Source organism: Lynx canadensis, chromosome D1 (genome assembly GCF_007474595.2).
Source record: "Lynx canadensis isolate LIC74 chromosome D1, mLynCan4.pri.v2, whole genome shotgun sequence".
NCBI lineage: Eukaryota > Metazoa > Chordata > Mammalia > Carnivora > Felidae > Lynx > Lynx canadensis.
The window spans coordinates 48776396-48796478 of NC_044312.2; the positions used below are offsets into that span (position 1 = coordinate 48776396).

The window sequence follows — 20083 nt, forward strand, 5'->3', positions numbered from 1 at the left end:
GCACTTTATGCATGTAGTACATGCATGTTTGGCTAAAGTTATAGCTGAAATTTATCTGATCTTACTATGCATGTTTGTAACAACTAAAAGATGTTCCAATTTTAGATAATGTTTTAGTGTCCCTAGATTAATTCATTTAGTAGAAATTTTACCAAAGTGATTATCCTTTTGGTAGAAAACTCTGAAATTGTTGGGGGCAATTTATGAATAAATATATAGAGGAATCACTGAGATCATGTAAGCAGTTAGATTTCTAGGTAAAGCCAAGCTCCACACCCCCAAAACTGCAATATAAGTATGCCAAGTTTTGTCCGTTTATTCATTTGTATATGAATACAAGAAATATTATGAAATGTGGACTGACTCTATTTTAAGTGGTTAACAAAATAAATGTAGCCTCCATTCTCATAAAATTTAGTGTAGTGAGAGTGAAAATAATAAATTAAATGCAACAAACAAGATTAGTTCATGCTCAGAAAAAATATTATGAAGTATGAACAGGGTGCCGTGACAAATAACAGGATATCCTGACCAATGAATGGGTTCAGGAAGGTCTCTATAAGTTTACAATTAGGATGAAACCCAAGTTTTAAAAGGAGCCATGTTAGAGAATCCCAAAGTTTGTTATTTCAGACTGCATTATCCGAAACGGTATGGCATTTATAAATTGGCTTTGACTCCATTGACGTATCTGGCATATGAACTTTCATCATGCCCAATGTCAGCCAAAGTTTTGATTTCTAAGCAGAGATACTGTTTCTTAAAAATACTTTTTCTCCAAGGCTAACAAAACCTAAGGCTCCCTCTGGGGTGTTCCTTTTTGCATATGGCGAAATGCTGCTAACTGCACAGTTGTTCAGTGCGTGTGCTAACCGTGCATCTCTTTCTCTTCCTCTTGTATTACCAGGCCTCCGGAACCTGTTTACAGCACTGTGAACAAACTGTGTGATAAGCCTGCTTCTCCCAGGCACTATTCCCCTGTTGAGTGTGACAAAAGCTTCCTTCTCTCAGCTCCCTACCCCCACTACCACCTAGGCCTGCTCCCTGACTCTGAGATGACCAGGTACTGCATGCGCTTCCTCACTTCATCTTCTCGAATTGCATGTGCTTCCACAAGGATGAATGGGTAGAATCCACCTCTGCTCACTTCTCTTGCGCGTGACATCTTCCTCGGTGGAGAGATGTTCTGCTCCTTTGGTGCAATGGGAGAAATTAAGAACATTGCCTTTCCCCCCCCCCGGTGTGATCACAGAGCACTCAGACATGATCACATGATATTCCAAATGTTCTTGGTTCCCATGCATTTTTAAAAAGGTATTAACTATATTTTTCCAGAAGAATTAATTTTGGAATTTAATTAGTTCTATTTTCCTCATACAGAAGCATAAAAGAGCATGTACGCAGTGCATTTTTTAATAATGTTTAATAAGCACTTACTATGCTCCAGGCATAACAAAGCCCAAGAAGTAGGTACTGTTATTGCCATTTAATATTTTAACAAAAATATTAAATTAATACCACTACTCAGTTGACTCCTTAAGGCATTAAACATCTTGCCCCAAACTACAGAATTAGCTGGTTCTATCTAACCACAAAGAATTTTAACCTTTATGATATGTTACAGTAGGTATTTACCACATTCTCTTTATTTAGTTACTACCATTTTATATAAGAAAACAAAAGTTTAAAGAAGTTAACTCGTTGCCCTCAGTATGATTTTGCAAATAAATGCTGAGTTCAGATTTGACTTAGAATGTTTTGAGTCTTTCCACAACTTTGTAAACAAACCATCCTAAGTCTAAAGGTAGAGTATGAGTCTGCATCAGTATTCTAAAGTATATGTATGCTAAATAAGAAAACCTCATCTTTACACAATTGTCAAATTCCCAGAGAGAGGACAATAATAAAAGGAGAATCTGGTGTTCCATAAGGTACTTCCAATTCTGTTTAAATCAGGAGATCTCAATCATGATGTTCCTACATATAATGAGGTGCTTATCTACTTATGTTCTCAGAATACCTTTATATGTCTTCATAATAAAATTAGGACTGTGAAAATATGCATTTTGGAGTAATTCAAAGTGCAAATGGATAGGTCAAGAGGGTCTCCTTAGAACATCATCTCTGGTTTTTGGTTTTTGTTGTTTTCCAAAGAAAAAGTTAAAAGTCAATTATTGGTCTTTCTAGAGCAGTTAAATAACAAATTTAATTATACATAACATCTCTAGACATACATGAGAAAAGATATTTTTGGCTACATAATCAGCCGGGCATTTTCACTAATTTGTAACAATTAAAGCCTAACAGCATTTAAAAATGCTTTATAAATATTAATTAAATCTTCTTATATTTTTAACAAATTATAAACACTACTTCTTGATACATTGAACCAGACAATTTTGATACGAAGAGGGCCAAGATACTATAGCCATAGGGAAGTGAGAAGGTACGCACACACACCGACAATAATGACTTCCTGGTATTTAGGCATCTGTAATCAGCTATGCAAAGTCTGCTACCACTTACTGAGCTCTCCTCTGTGCCAGGCATTTTGTTAAGTACTTCTTAAGATTTGTTTCTTGTAACCCTGATAGTCATCTTTTAAAATTTTTTTTTTCAACGTTTATTTATTTTTGGGACAGAGAGAGACAGAGCATGAACGGGGGAGGGGCAGAGAGAGAGGGAGACACAGAATCGAAAGCAGGCTCCAGGCTCTGAGCCATCAGCCCACCGCGAGATCGTGACCTGGCTGAAGTCGGACGTTTAACCGACTGCGCCACCCAGGCGCCCCTAACCCTGATAGTCATCTTATGAGACAGATGTTATCAATATCTTCATTTTACAAGTAGGGAAATCGAGGCTTGGAAATCACCTGACATGCCCCAGATCATCTAGGACTAAGTGGCAGGGCTGGCATTCAAACCCAGGGGTTCATTAGCACCTGCATCAGCATAGGCCTGATGGCAGAGACATTGTTGCTTGCTGGAAAAATTCTCCACCCATTTAACTTTTTCTCTCCTTTCTCTATTTTTATCCTGCCTTCTCATCTCCCTTCTGACTCAGTGTCAATGGATCTTTTTTTTTAATCCATGCTTTTTTTTTGATAACCCTAAAAGTTGCATTTCTTGCATCCTACTGGAAATTTTGATGCATCCCTCTCTTAAAACTCACCAATAAGCAAATTGTAGAATCCACCTTTTATGTAGATCTACCAGATATAATTCTTGTTCAGTTTACTTTCTGTAATTTATATTATGAAGACTATGGGGTTTCTTTTTGTGTTTTTCCCAAATTGAGATAAATTATGGTATAATGTGGAATATGTCTTTTTCAAATTACATACCTGCAGTAATCCTATATACCAGTCTCCAACCCTCACCCTCTATCACCCCACTGGGAATTCTATTTTCTAGTCTAATTCTGTCCCCTTCTTTTTCCTCTTCCTTCTTTTTTTTTTCATAGTTTATCCTTCATTTAAAAAAAAAAAGTCACACGCATTTACATATATAATCATCTACATATATATACATATATGCACCCATTTTAGTGGCATTGTCATCAATACACTGACACTGAAATTCTTGACTTCACCCCACTTTGCTCCCCTTTCACACTTGCCCAACTCAGCAAATGGCACGTTTACCCATCTCATTATTCAAGCCAAAACTTGAGATTCATACCTAAACCTTTTCTCCCTCTCACCCACCAATCTGTCTTCAAGTCCTATTGATTCTACCTCCAAATGTATCTCCAATCTATTCACATTCCTCTACGTCTATTTCCACCACTTGAACCCAAGCCTCTATTATCTCCCACCTACATACAATAAATAGCCTCCTAATTGGTCTCACCATTGCTGCTGTTGTCCTCCTGATTTATGCTCAGTGCAGCCCAGGTGATCTGTTAAAAATACAGATCACATCTCTTTCTCTTCTTTTGCATTAGTCTAAAATGCAAAGTCACTATCACAGCATCCAAGCTCTGCATGACCTAGCCCTTGCCTGCCTCTTAAACATCTCATTTCACTCTTCCCTTTGCTGATCACACTATTCACATTCACAAAATGCACTAAATCTCTTTTTATTTCAAGTGCTTCACAAATGCTCTTTCCCCAAACTGAAAAGCTCTTCTTACACTTTGCCTTGTTAACTTCTGGTCATCTTAGATGGAAGCTTCAATTGCACTTCCTCAGAGAAGCTCCCTGAAAGAGAAAATCTGGTCCCTATTATATTGTCTTCCTTTTTTTTTTTTATTCATAAGACTCAAGCAATTTATAATTATACATTTATTTGTATGATTTTAAAACCAAACTCCCATCTCACACTCTGTGCTACAAGCTCACTGAGTGGAATTATATCTGTTTTGTGCACTGCTATCCCCCTAACACTTAGCACAGTGTCTGACACAGCAGCAGCTCAAAGCTATCGAGCAACTAAATAAACATGGAAACAAGATCTGCAGACAAGCAGACAGATCCCTGTTTTGGGAACACATCATGGTTAAAGCTGTGCTTTACTCAGGTCTTACTGGATACATAAAACAACCCCAGGAGTGAATGAATCTATGCATGAGCACAAATAAGAGCAGAGTAGAGCTCACTTTGTATGAGCACTTTCATCTTAAATTATCTCAATGGTCAGTATATTATTAATTCATTAGGTAACTGTTCTTCTTGAAAACTGAGTAATTCCTTTCAGAGATTATAGACTTCCTCTCCAATGGAAAACAGCACTCTGAGCACATGTTTCTTGAAATGCAGCCTTTAATTCAAGGGAAAAGTTCAAGGATTCTAGTTCCATTTATGACACCATCGCTTGCTTTTTCCTCTGTGACCTTAATAATCTGTAGAATCTCAGAGGTACATGAATACTTAGAATTAGATAGACAAGCTCTTATTCAACTCTGTAATGATAAGGAACTCAAACCAGTATCTTCATGAATGTATATCTTCTCTACGTAGATTAGAATGTATGTTACTATCATAGATTAGAATGTGAGCTAGCCCTGTGGAAGTTAGCATGTGAAACCACCCTTATTATGTGCACCAGCTTAATCCCTAATCAGCATTCAGAAGAACAGAGGCCAGTCAGCAGAAGCAAGGGGAGCCAATCATCTCTATTCTGTGCATTTCAATAAGAATACCCAAATTTTCAGCACTTTGATTTGATAGCAAACATCCAGGAATGAATTAATTGTATACACAATTACTTCTGTAACATCATATAAAAGAAGACAGAGAAGTTGAAAAGGAAAAGTCTATAAACAACTTGGCAAAGTGTCAGCTCCTAAGGCTGCAGATTATATTTAGAGTAATTGACTTTTCAGACCTTATGAAAGCAAGAAACAGCCAGAGCCTGGAATCAAACTAAAATTTGGAGCTCTATGAAACACAAATGGGATTGCTGTGGGGCTTCTGCTTATCCAGTACATCTTTCTCTTAAAAAAAAAAAGTTTTTGATGTTGTAATTGGTTTTTCTACTTGGGAGAATGGTAAATTATTCAGCTTTTGATATTCCTAGGGCAAGGAGAATACTATTTTTGTTTTCTCAATACATATGGCACATTTTCATTTGTCCTTTCACACAGGTGGTCCTAATTATTGTTGTTTTGTAGTTGATATACAGATACTGAGATAGAACAGATGAAGACTAAAGTATATTGGCAGATTTGGGGTAGGAAGTGGACTCTGAGATATTATATGATCATAACACATCTTCACTCATTGAAGATTATATATTCATGGGATTTCTACTAGGTTCCAGGCATTATCCTGGATGCTGGGGACTCAAAGGTGAATAAGATACCATCCATCCTTTTCCTCAAACAGTTCAAAGACATGTAAATGAAGAAGTAATTGCTGTGCATTATGATGTATATAGGCTAAAGGCTCTCAGTTTCTGTAGTGTTCCTAATCTTAAAGTAACTAAAATCAGACTAGAGTAAGAGGTAGTGATAGAACAAGCATGATCTTACACTGTCCCTTCTGCACAAGGTGCACATACACACAGAAATGTTCTCCACTCATACCTTGTTTTATCAATTCCTGATATTTGTAAGAAGCTATTTATGGGAAACTTACCATTACCTTCTCAGTGGTCCATTTGCAAATCTAGCTTATAACTACTTTCTACAGAGCTTGGAATGCATGTATAAGTCACTCCCTTTGTAGAAAAAGTTGGCAGCCTCAAGCCATTCCCAGCCTTGGAACATAGAGCAGTATCTTTGTGTCTCAAGACCTCAGCCATATGTTATGGTGGCCTGTCTTTGGCAAGCTTTCTCTCCTTGCAAAATCATAGAAAATTTATGTGGGCCTTTAATCTTTTAACTGTCTCGAAGTCTGTAAATCCAAAATCAGATATAACTTCTAGATATAATAATGCTATAATAGAAGTACACGAGTCTCTAAAGATAAAAAGGGTAGGAACTATCTAACTTTGGCTCTGATTTTCTTAAAGTCTTCGGAAAGATACTGAGCTCCTCAGTCAGCGAGGGAAGAAGTGTGTTCAAAGTAGAAGTGCAGCCCAGAGTTAAGCCCCACAGTGTATAAAAGTACACTGCACTCTGGGACTCATGGTGTTACCATGTGGCTGAGGGCTGTTGGATGGGTCTTGAAGTTTTACAGTTCACTGGCTGCTGCAGTTTGTAGAGGGCCTTACTTGCCAAGCTGAAGATTTTTGACTTTATCCTGCAAGCAGTGAGGAGCTGGTTGAAGAGACTTAAAACTGAGCAAGGACATAATTTGATTTGTGTTTTTAGAAAAATCACTCAGTCAGCTGTGTCTGAAGGCAGTGAGATTAGTTAGCATATCCACCACAGTTGAAATCATGAAGAACTAACCTGAATCTGTAGAGAGAAACATAAATGGATTCACAATTATTTAACAAATGAAATAGGTGGTACTTAGTGATTGACTGTTGCAAGGGCAAGAATTTTCTGGCTTGGGTTATTCACTAGCTGATTATATCACCTCTTCTCAGACAGTGAGCACTCTTGTGCTCAATAAATGTATTTTTTTTCACAATAAATGTATTTAAACGTAAAACTCTGTGGAAAGAAACTCAATGGGAGGAAAGGAAGGCAACATATTCTAGAAGGTCTCTTCTCTGTAGAAGGAAACTCAATGGAAGGAAAGAGGGGCAAAACATTCTAGAAGGTCTCTTCTTTGAGGTGGTGGCAACCTGATGGCATTGGGGAGCTGGGGAAATATGTCCGGACTGTCTAGGTTTGAGGCCTTCCTTTGGCCATACTAGTCACTTGGATGTAGCTAACCCCTTCATCTTTCTCAGAACCCCATTTCACTCATCAGAAAGGGGAGGATAATTCTATCTGTGCTGTTCTCATCATAGGATTATTGTAAGGATCAAGGTAAATGGAGCAAGTGAATTTTCATCTAGGCACTATCTACATTAGTCATTATTAATTGTTTCCATATGCTCATTCTGTTTTCAAGCCTTTTGCTCATCTATATTTATGTTTAGTGCTATCACAAATGAGGTGAAAAATATTTGTTGGCATAGGTAAATCCCCTGAGACCATAAGAAAGCTGTTGATGTTGATTTTATCACTCTTAGCAGCAATCCTTCTTGTTACCATAGGCAAAGTCACATATTTTTCCTTTTATTAATACATGTATAGGCTCCCTGTAAAATGTGGCATATGTCTAAAGCTATATGTGACTTCATGCTTCTGTGAGATAATTTTCCTTTTTATCTACTCAGGTAGCAGTATCTATCCTGCATGTGCCTTTTCAGGAATATAGACAAAATAACCCTCTCTGAAACAGATTAGTAACTAGACACTTTACAGATATACCTTATTGTTTCTTTTTTTTTTAATTTTTTACATTTATTTATTTTTGAGAAACAGAGTGAGACAAAGCGTGAGTGGGGGAGGGGCAGAGAGAGAAGGAGACACAGAATCCATAGCAGGCCCCAGGCTCTGAGCAAGCAGTCAGCACAGAGCCTGATGCTGGGCTCGAACCCACAAACTGTGAGATCATGACCTGAGATGAAGTCGGATGCTCAACTGCCTGAGCCACCCAGGCACCCCATCTCATTGTTTCTAAGAACCCCAACAATCTTGCAGAGTGTGGGTTTTGATCTAGTTCGAGGAGGGGCCAGGACTCTAACCAGGGCATGCCCACACCCAAATTTACGCTCCCACGGAGGCTTACTCCCTCTCTCACACGCACACTGTGGCTTCACACTCGGTCCTCCACATTGCCTATGCACTCCACCACCAATCTGCAGATCCTGAAAGAGAATTGAATGAGCAAAACCTTAAGAGACTCTTAAATACTGAGAACAAACTGAGGGTTGATGTAGTAGTGGGGGAGAGGGGAAAGTGGGTGATGGGCATCAAGGAGGGCACCTGTTGGAATGAGTACTGGGTGTTGTATGGAAACCAATTTGACAATAAATTATATATGTGTGTGTGTGTGTGTGTGTGTGTGTGTACACATATATGCAAAATTTTTAAAAATAAAATAAAATTTTTTATGCAAAAAAAATTTAATCTGGGAAATAGCACCATAAAAAAAAAGACACTTAACAAATCATTGACCTTCTTATGCCCTTAAAAGGCTGATATAATCTTAAAGAATTCTTAACTTCATTTTTAATTAAAACCTGGAGAGGAAACCCTCTGGGGCATGGCTCATAAGGCACAGCCCCTTCCCGGTTTATGCAGCAGCTTCTTCAAAGGCCTCCACTGCCTTTTTGAAGTAGGTGATCACTAAGTCCAATTTGAATTAAGGAAAATAAGGGGAGGTTAATTGACTCCCACAAAGTTACAGAGGCTGCTCTTCCCACATTTCATGTTATAGCTTCTTCTTTCCACGAAGTGATATATGCATGGGTTCACACTGGAAAAAAGCACCCCTTGCTTTGAATTTAAAGCATTCTGTATGTAGATACATTTTTTAAAAACATGCCATTTATTGTCGCCCTTCACTCTTTTTTTTTTTCATTATTATTGTCAGGGAAGAGACGTTCTTTCATTAAGAATTCAAAAGAAAAGTTTTTAAAGTGCATTTAAAATTACATTATAAGTGTAAATGAGGGAGGAAAGCAGAGAACTCACCCTGTTCCAAAAGCTCTCATTTACTCTTTATAACACACCCGGTCGGTTGAGAGTAGGAGGATCAGAAGAGCTGGAAAATGAACCCAGATTGGTTTGATTCCAAAATTCCTATTCTGTGATATTCAAATAACTCTGCATTGAAACAATCTAGTTGCTTTATAAAAAAAAAAAGCCAGATTATTTATCTGAGATGCTATGAATATTTCCCCTTAGTTTAAGTATGTATTTTTTGTGTTTGGGGAGCAGTCTTTATATTTTCTTTTGTAACCATTATGTTATTGAGTAGCAATAAGAGGTTGAAGAATACGCATAATTTCTAAAGCAATCCTCTCTGGAGGCAAAGTAGCTGTGAGAAAATGCTGTGCAAAATCACTATAGCAACAGATTATAGGAACTCAGAAAGAATCAAGAGAGTAACATTAAGCCTTAACACCCATGGTAGAGATGTTAATTAAAACCACTAACATGTAGTGAGTACTTTTATGTGCTAGACACTATTTCATATTTTTGTATGTACTAACTCATTTTATCTTCACAAAAGCCTGTGAAGTAGGTGTGATTATTCCAATTTTATAGAAAAATTATGGTGCATATTTTGGCAAATGCAAATAGTGGGATGAGTTAGTTGCAACTAAGCACATCAGGACCTAACACTTAGAACGTTAATTTTATTAGATGAGATTTTTTGTTTTTTTCATTTACTTTTGCATTCCCTGTGCCAAAAATGGTTCCTGGCATGTATTATTAGTAGTAATAGTGGTGATGGTGATGATGATGATGATGGTGATGAAGAAAAAGAAGAAGAAGAAGAAAAAAATAGTCACTGTTATTTATATAATCTTATTACCTGCCGGGATGCACTTTATACACGTTAGCCCATTAGTCCTCATGGCAATCCTGGAAGACTGTGTTGTTATCATCCCCATTCTGCAAGTCAAGAAATTTGGTCTAGAGAGATTGAGTGACCTAAGTTCACATAGATAGAATTTGAATTTAAGCAGGCTGGTACCAGAATCAGGGCTTTCAAAGGTACTCAATCAATATTCACTGAATGTTGTTCTTATCACACATAACATTCCTCAAGTATTAAATTCTGTTTGAGAAAAAAGTACTCCTCATTTAACTGTAGTCAAATTTCAATATATTCTGTTTGAGAAATAAAAAAAGTACACCTCACTTAAATATAGTCAAAATCGGATAGACAGATAAGGTGATAGATAGATAACTATATAGTTAAGAATGTGCACTGTAGAATTAGTGTTAGGGTTATCCTGCCTCCTTAACTCCCCAGTTGTATAAACTGGAGAAAATGACAACTACTCTGGGTTTTTGTATCCTCATCTATATAATAACAGTAATTGTAGTATCCATTTCATGGGGTTTCTGTAAGGATTTAATGAGGTTGCATGTAAAGTGCTAAAAGCAATGCCAAATAAATATAAGTGTCCCCATTAACATTACCATTGTTAACATGTGTGTGTGTGTGTGTGTGTTAAACACATAGATATATTATGTGACCCTAAGTAGATACCTTAGGCTAAAAGGCGAATGAATTCTTATTAAGGGACTATTATAAAAAACTGTTCTCATTCATAGCCTGATGTTGAGTCCAGCAACTTGTGAAGGGAGATGAAATTTTAGGGTTGGCCCTATGGGAGGAAGGGCTGTGGAAGACTACTTATATTTGTATAGAGATCTAAGTATTTTAGAATGCAGAATTTTGTTTTGATTAAGGGATCAAAATTTACCTCTCAGAGCAGAGAAAGTAAATCTTCCATTTCAACTCTTTAATTCAGTTTTGTAGACCTTAAGCTCATATGAAGTTTAAAGGATCTCTTGAACAGGGTTTTTTAAGTCAGCAGGGATGTGTGTTCCAAATTGAATACTAAAACCTAAAATCACTCTCTTCCGGAGAAAATGAATACATCAGAGGGTAAAGAGGATTTTTATGGTTTGCTTGAAAAGGGAGGAGGGTATACTAAGCCTCTCTAATCAAGGCAGAGCCTTTGTTCAAATGTCAAACCATAAGAGACTCTTAAAAACTGAGAATAAACTGAGGGTTGATGGGGGGTGGGAGGGAGGGGAAAGTGGGTGATGGGCATTGAGGAGGGCACCTGTTGGGATGAGCACTGGGTGTTGTATAGAAACCAATTTGATGATAAATTTCATATTAAAAAAAAGAGTTCATGTAAAGCAAAATGTTAAAAAGTCTCCCCTTCTTCAGAAGGAAGGACAAAATGTTCCAGGACCCAAATGTGACATGATAAACAGAGTTCTGGTGAAATTTCAACCCTTGCTCCTTCCCGTGTCCAAGTGTTATAGTGAACAACCTGACCAACAGAAGGATTGGCCAAGGCTGAGGATGGGAATGGGGCTAAAAAAGGAGAATCTAATTTATCTTTGTTATTTCCGTCTCTCACAAATTCGTTCTAATGTTCTGCTTCCTTTCTTATGCCTCTGCCATAATTACAAGGATCTTGTTCTTTCCAACCTTTCTGTGTTCCAAATGAGGAAACTGTGACTCAGACCACAAATATGTATTAAGTGCCTATTATACAGTTGGTACTTGTGGGGATAGATAATCCAACATAGTTCAACCCTACTCTCAGATTTAGGGACCACTGGGCCCAGTGGGTTTCTTTTGTGGATATAACTCACAGCCAATGGTAATGTTAAAAAAAAAGCCTAGAAATTTATCATGGATTGCATTTTTCAAATCTATGTGAATTTTAGTTAGACTTGGACCTTATTTATTTTGGACCCATCCTTATTTCTCCTTTTATTTCATCCTTATTTCTCCAGTTACAGGTTTGTATTTATAGGTTTTCAGGCATTCAGACCTTTCTCAAGTGAAATCTGAAAGTCAAGTGACAGCTCAGATTTCCTTCCAGCTCTCCCCATTCTCACATGATAGGTTACTTGATAAGTTCTTACATCTTGCTATCACTGGAATCTGTGGTCCTTGTAAGGAAGCCTTAGGCTACATTGGGCATGAGGGAAGGGGTTTTGTGACTGAAAAAAAAAAAGTCTCTGACTGTCTTCCCAACAGTATAAATGCCAGAATTGTGAGACTCTCCTCTCCTTCTTTGCAGTCTCTTGGTGACTCATGAGTCATCCTGAACAACCATTTCCATACTTTTACAATACAACCTCTTCCCACAGTTTCCCCTCAGAACTCCCATTACTCCTAAGCAATTTAGTCTCTTCACCTTTATCGCTGTCTTCACCCTTCCGTTTCCACTGTTGTCCACATTGGCTCTTTCTGCCTAGGTCAGACTTGTAGCCACTGGGCAGTGTGTGGCAGGCACTGTTGCCATCCCTGTTTCTCCTCCTGTCATTCATAGCAGCTCTGTTCCTGTCCCAGTGAGATTCCCTGACCTGGTTTTCATATTGGAACCTTTTTTTCCGAGACCGTTGCAGCCCATAAAAATGACCTCTAATCCAGACTCTCCCCAGCACAGACCCAAAAAGACAGACTTTTCTTGGTTGAGGAGCTTTAATATTCCATTTCTGGAACACCAAACTTTTTTTCAGAAGATGATCTACTTTTTAAAACCCCAAAGTTAAAAAAGTATACTAGGAGGGATGGGGTTAGTGACTGTGGGGAATCAGGATGGGGAGGGGGATGGATGCCTTCTCCAGTGATGTGTCAGGCATCTGCTAGCATCTAATTGTCCAAGGCTTCCTTAAACCTCTGGTCAAAGACCTCCTGTAAACCACAACTCTACATTACCAGTTGTCTTTCCTGAATCTCCATCTAGGCATATAGTGTTGGCTTCTTCTCTCCCTTGTTTCTAAACTACCTTTTAATGTATTTCATGTCCTTCAAAAACTGCTCAATGAGACCTCTCTTGTGGAGAACCAAGGGGTCCCCTCTGTTTCCCAGGGTCAACAAGTGGAAATCTACATATGTCCAAGACTCAGGCTCTTTCTAATCCCACATCTACCCTCTCAAGTTGTTGCAGTCTTCAGACCCCTCCTTTCTTCTTGCTACATCCAAAGTCAGCTACTAAATGAGGAGCTTGCAAATGATCTTTAATTATTCTTCATTCACCTCCATCCCATGATGGCCAGGGGATTAATGAACCTCAAGAACATTCCAAGTCAATTCACACATGTCCTCTAGTAGTAACTCTGTGTAACATGAAAACAAGGTGTCTCTCTGTGACTTCTTTTTGGGTAAGAACCATGTTGTGTATTGTCCATGTGACACAAGATCACTTAGTATACATTCATTGGAATGACAAATGGTGGGTGTTCACCTAGAACAATGACTCACATTTCAAAGGGGGAATTCACATGTAGTGAAAGCTCTTCTATAGGCTGAGGGCAATGCATGGAAGAGTTGGTAGTTGGAGAAGAACCTCTAGATCATATTTCACATTTATTGTCTCAGGAAAAGGTGATGCATGCAGTTTTTTTTTTCCCCTGAGATTTCTGAGTTAAGCCACAGCAACAGATTTTCTTTGTCCCACCTCTTGTGCACTGTACCAGGTATTGTCTACTTTTTGTTAAGGTCTGTTTCATTTGTACTCTACATATGTCGATTCCAGATGCTTTGGAGAGGCACATCATATGTGGATGCCTCAAACATGTCTTAGACGGGTTGGGTCATTGAAACGTGCACTGCTAGACTTTCATAAATGGGATCAAAGTCCTAGTAAGCAAACCTCTCAACAAGTCTGATTGACCCTGTGAAAGGTAATAAAACAAAAATCAATTCAACAAACTTAGAAGATGGAAAAGGCACAGATTAAGACTTGCAAAAGAACTTTATTTTCAGCACCAGTCACTCTGAAAGTTTGCTTAGCATGCTGTGTAAATGTCAGTGCTTGGCAAGGTGAGGGTAATCGCCATTCCCTTCCTCCAATATTTCTTATAATGACTCTAAAGAAAAAGAAATTGAAAGCAACACGTGTTGTGAATAAACTCAAAGCTAATAGTATATCCTCACAGCCCTCGGTATCATTAAATCATAGAATGCTTTATTGAAGGAAAGGGTTAGAGAAGATTGCATCCAAATACTTAGTTTTTTTGAGAAAATACATCCAGCAAAATTAAGAGACTTGCCCAAGGTCTCAGAGTCACACAAATACTTTGTAGTGGATCCAGGACTTTGATCAGAGACGTCAGGAGCCAGTGCTTTTTCTCCCCTGCCAGCATGTAATTATAACACAGTCTTCCAGAATGTTTCAGGCTAAGAAATATTACATATCATATACCAAGCCTAGAAGGAAACAGAACTGTAACTTCACGATAACAGTATTTACCATGGGGCAGTATGATTGGAATGAGGAAAGCAATTTGTTGCCTTTTACTTCATACAACTCTAAATTGTTTTTATTGTTTATAATCATTTTTAAATTTTGTCAGTAAAAACCTAAATTTAAGAATCCACCATTCAGACTTAGCAGTTCTGCTGCTAGGTGTAAACCCAAGAGAAATGAAAACATATGTCTACAAAAAACTTGTAAACAATGTTCATAACAGCATTATTCATAATAACCAGAAGGTGGAAACAATCCAAATGGAGAAATAGCATTTGATATATCCATACACCAGAATTTTATTCAACCAGAAAAAAGAATTAAGTACTAGGGTGCCTGAATGGCTCAGTCAGCTAAGCATCTGACTTCAGCTCAGGTCAAGATCTCGTGGTCCGTGGATTCAAGCCCCACATTGGGCTCTGTGCTGATAGCTCAGAGCCTGGAGCCTGCTTCAGATTCTCTCTGCCCTTCCCCCACACATGCTCTGTCTCTCTCTCAAAACTAAACATTAAAAATTTTAAACAAAAAGAATGAAGTACTGACATATGCTATAGCATGGATGAACCTTGAAGACATGTAAAATGAAAAAAGCCAATAACAGAGGACCACACATTCTGTGATTCCATTTATATAAACTGACTACAATGGGCTCACCTACAGAATCAGGAAGTGGATTAGTGGTTGTGTGGAGCTGGATGGGGAGCAGCAGGAACTGAGTGCCTGGTACAGGTATGGAATTCCTTTTGGAAGTTAAATGTTTTAAGGGGTACCTGGGTAGCTCAGTCAGTTAAGTGTCTGACTTGATTTCAGCTCAGGTCATGATCTTATGGTTTGTGAGATCGAGCCCTGTGTTGGACTCTGCGCTGACAGGAGGAATCTGCTTGGGATTCTCTCTCTTCCTCTGTCTCTGCCCCTCCCCTGCTCTCTCTTTCTTTCTCTCTCAAAATAAATAAATAAATGTTAATTTTTTTTAATTTAATTAGATTGTAATGATGGTTGCACAACTCTGTTAATATACCAAAATCTGAACGATTCACTTTAACGGGTAAATTTATGGTATGTGAATTATATCTCAATAATGCTGTCAAAATTCCCATTTAAAAGTTAAAAAATTCATATAGCAACATGAAACTAAGATTATGTCCTTATGACATCAAATATTCAGACAAAAATAACAGAAAGCACACTTAAAAATTTAGGTGGTTTTCCTACCCTGTGACAGATAACTCAGTATTTATCCAGAGGATTTTTAGAGGTCTTTAGACTTTTCACATTTTTTAAAGTTTATTTTCTTAAGTTTATTCATTTTTGAGAGAGAGATAGAGACAAGAGCATGAGCAGGAAGGACAGAGAGAGAGAGGGAGACACAGAATCCAAAGCAGGCTCCAGGCTTCGAGATGTCAGCACAGAGCCTGACGTGGGGCTCGAACTCATGAACTGCAAAATCATGCCCTGAGCTGAAGTCAGGCACTTAACCAACTGAGCCACCAAGGCACCTCTAGACTTTTCACATTTTTAATAGGTCTATAGCTCTTATTTACTAAGTACAAATTTTGTGTGTTAGGTGTTCTATAAGCATAATCAAAATAAATCTGCAAAGTAAGTATTTTTATCCCTACTTTACTGATGAAACTAATAGCTAGCAGAGCTGACATCTGAACCCAGTTCCATATGCTTTTACTAGACCTCAGCCCTCATCCCATTGTACAAAAACAAAAAACAAAAAACAATCCCTAAAACTCTCCTTCCCAACTAGAGGAATTGTCTACACTCTGTTTCTCTTTCATCCACTAACCCTCTGAGCTCTGTAGCCAAGTGTCACCTAGACCTCCACTGAAATTATTTTCACCAACATCACTAAAACTGTTTCTAAATCCAATGGAAACTTCTTAGTCCTTATCATGTTGTATCTTCTGTACACTTTCTCTATTACTTACTTCTTCATGGAAACTTTTTTTATTATTATTAACTTCTGTAATTCCACTTCCAGACTCGTGATTCTTCTTACATTTCCAACTTTCTCTCATCCCTGTCCTTAGACATCATCTCTTCTCCTCACCACTTATTTGTCCATTCCACCAGCGATGCCTTCTCCTTCGATTCAGTATACCCTTCCTGACACAATACTTTCATGTCCACAGATGGGGTTCCCAATATGTGCTTGTTTCTCCCATCTCTGTATCTGCAGCCAGATCTTTCATTGATTCCATCCTCATCCATCTCTGTACCTACTAGATATGTATCCTCAAATGCCCTAAGACACCTCAAAAATCACTTATCTTTATTTTTGATTGTTGTCTGTGGTTATATCCACTGTATAATGACTATTAATAATCTGGAATAGTAGTTAAGAGCATGTGCTTAGGTTCAAATTCTGGCTCTACTCCTCACTAGCTATGTGATCTCTCTATGCCTTAGTTTTTGGATCCGTAACAAGAGGATAATAAAAGTATTTATCTCACAGAGTTGTTATGAGGGATTAATGAGCTTATACATGAAAAGTGCCTGCCAAGTAATAAACTCAGTACTTATATGGTTCTAGCACCAAGACATTTTCCTAGCTTCCTCCTACTGCTTTACCGTAAGTTGATCTCTAAGGGTCCTATCAATATATCTTTAATTCTTGAATGATTTATGCCTTGAATTCTTGAATAATTGCTCCACAGTCTTTCCCTGTTGCCTCCACTCAAGATCCATCTAGAATCATTGCTCATCTGAATTGCCAACTAGCCTCCACCACAAGCTGTCTGTACTTTTGAGCTATTCACCACACTGTAGCCCATGTGGAGCCTTCTATACTACACATCTGATTTTGTCCCTGCCCTGACTAATCCTCTCACATACCTGCCTTTCATTCAGATCCATTCCTTTTGCTGTTCCCAAAAGAAAAAAAAAAAAAAAAAAGATAATAGTGTCTCCATATCTTCAGGTCCTGACTCATGTTTCTCCCATTCTTAAACTCCTTCTCTCTGAACAAGCACATATAGTGTTCACCTCGACATCTCAGTGCCAGCCACCACTCATAGATCTCTTGACCTGGGGAACTACAAGCCCAGAAAACACATCCTGTGTGGTACCACTGGAAGCCTCTTTTTGATGCTCTCAGCCTGGGTAGGGGAGTCCTCCTCCATCTTTCTAAAGCTATAGAATTCAGTCTAAATTATTACTGTTAGGACTATTTGATTTCCTTGTCTGTCTTATCAGACACCTTGAGTTCAGGCACCATGTGTTAATTATTTCCAGTATTCTTGGTGTCCAGAAATATACCTAACAAGTATTAACTCTTGATTAAAAAAAAAAGACAATAAAAATTATTTAAATCATTATGAATTTATGTATCTGATAAATATTTACAGAGCCCTATATTTAATGAGCCTGTGATAGGCTTTGTGCTGTTCATTGGGAATATAAAGATAAATTAGACATAGCCCTTTCCCAAAAGGGATTCAATCTTACAGAAGAGCCCACAGCAGACAGGAAAACAATAGAATCTCATACAGTAGGTGCTGCAGAGGGCACAGGATATTAATAATGGGATCAATTATTACATTTAATTTGAAATGAAATAGGTCTTTCTTGAATATAATTAGAGCCCTCTTTACCTTATTCGTTCCACTACTTAAATTGCTTTGTTAAGCTGTTTCCTAACCATTGATAAAGGTATAGACATACAATAAAACATTCTCTTCTACACAATTCCAATACTTTTGGAAATTCTTGAAGTTAGAGTTTTCTCAAATTCAAGTCCATAGGCTGGTGCTGGTTCATTGTCTAATTTCTACTGGTCTGAAGCAAAATACAGGAAAAGGACTTTGCATTGTATACATATATCAGTATTAGATTGCCTTCTACCCTTCCTTGGGAAGAATCCTTCCTAAGAGTATGAACCTCCTCTAACTCTAGTGCTAAATATATTTTACTTTGTGAAACTATGGTGATAATAGATTATAGTTATTGTATTCTTATCCTTAACTTGAGAAACTTCCATGTGGGATTGTCTCCGGAATTGTGTATTTAAATCATTCCTGTCACCGTGTGCTCCTGGCACAGCAGTCACCCTCTTAAATCAGTTAGCACTCTTTTTGGTGTTCTTTTTTTTTGCTGTCCCATCCACAACCTTTAGTAGACTCTGTTTTTAAATATCTGGTTGGTTCCAACTTGCAGTTTTGACTGTGGACTCTCTCTTTCCAAAAGCCTTTGGGTCTAAGCTTTGCAGAGTATAGGCCTGACACATTGAATGCCCAAACAAGATAGATCTTGAATAAGACAACTCAGTCATAAATTTGATCATAGAAATCATCAACAACATAACTTTAGGGGTTTCTGGGGGGCTTATTTGGTTAAGCGTCCTACTTCGGCTCAGGTCATGATCTCACAGTTTGTGAGTTTGAGACCCATGTCAGGTTCTGCACTGACAGCTTGAAGCTGGAGCCTGCTTTGGATTTACTGTCTCCCTCTCTCTCTGCCTCTAACCTATTCACTCTCTCTCAAACATAAATAAATAAATAAATAAATGTATGTATGTTAAACAATGTTACTCTAATGTACATTTTTGGGTTTTGGGATTTGTCGATAACTTTTCACATCTCTCAGTTTAACAAAGTAAAATTCATATATAGTTCAATGGCTTTTTTCTTTTTTCTTTTTTTAAGTATAGCTGTAGTGCTTTCATCTGCTGTCAGCAGCCCCACCCCAGCAAGTCACATTACATAAATGCAATGTATGATTGCTATTTTTGCTTTTATGCTTTGTTTGTTGCTGTTTTAATAATTCTTCTTTCTACTACTCTACACTGCTTATATTATAACCTTTGGGGTAGAAGTTAAAAAGTTCTCTATATAACTTTCAAAACACCAAAATAAGGAGACACACTGTATAATTGCACCATCCAAAGAAACCTTTTGCTTTTCACTTAGAGACAGGCAGAAAAAGTGTCATTTTGTTCCCTAAGGTTTTTTGCTCTAAATCGATCCCTCCATATTTTAGTTGATCCGTTACAAAATGCTAGCCTTATGAAAGAACTTTCTTTTGCAGCTTTGATTCTGTTAGGTAGAAAAGTCAAGTGACTTTATAGGTCTATATCATTAAATATCATGAGGCTAACATGTTAGAAAGTGCAGTGGAGAATTACAGTGGCAACAGAGGCCAGCAGTAACACATGGATAGGATAACTGTGCTGTAAAACCAGCATTCTTAAATGTCACGCATTAGCACTGTATATGCAGAGGAGCTGGTCTGAAATAGAAAGGAAAAATCCCACACATTTAAAAAAAATGAAAGACCTTAGTTCACAAAAACATGCTCTTGAAGAGAAGATGATGAGGAGTAGAAAATTGTAGGTTTAGCTTCTTAATTCTGCTAATATGAAGCTGTAACCTGGAGACAAAAATAACCATGGTGACAGCAATATAACATAAGAGAATTTCTTTTTCTCACACCAAGCCTGCATCTTTGTTTTGAATTCTCATTAACTGACTTCTCAAGTCAGGCAGCTCTCTCTAGTGTCACTTTCCTTCCCTAAACTGAGCTGCTTTCTCCATTCTCCTCTGATTTTTCCAATTCTATTATACCAAAATCTAGCCCAAGGATTTACTACTTCCATGGACCTTTCCCTGAAAACTCCCGGTGTGGCTTCCTACCTTCTCTGAAGTTATATCATGTTATCCCCCGCTCTGGGTCAAGTTATCGCTTGAGTAAAGATTGTCTTGTGTTATTCACAAATCATTCACTTCTGT

At 37.9% G+C, this 20083-nt stretch overlaps 1 protein-coding gene across 1 annotated transcript in view; it reads left to right on the forward strand.

Annotated features, from left to right (window-relative positions):
• DLG2 (discs large MAGUK scaffold protein 2) overlaps positions 1-20083 on the forward strand; it is a 780826-nt gene that overhangs the window by 332510 nt on the left and 428233 nt on the right. Inside the window, exon 10 of the mRNA XM_032595102.1 lies at positions 908-1063. Coding sequence (XP_032450993.1) covers positions 908-1063 — 156 coding nt within the window. The remainder of the gene's footprint in view (positions 1-907; positions 1064-20083) is intronic.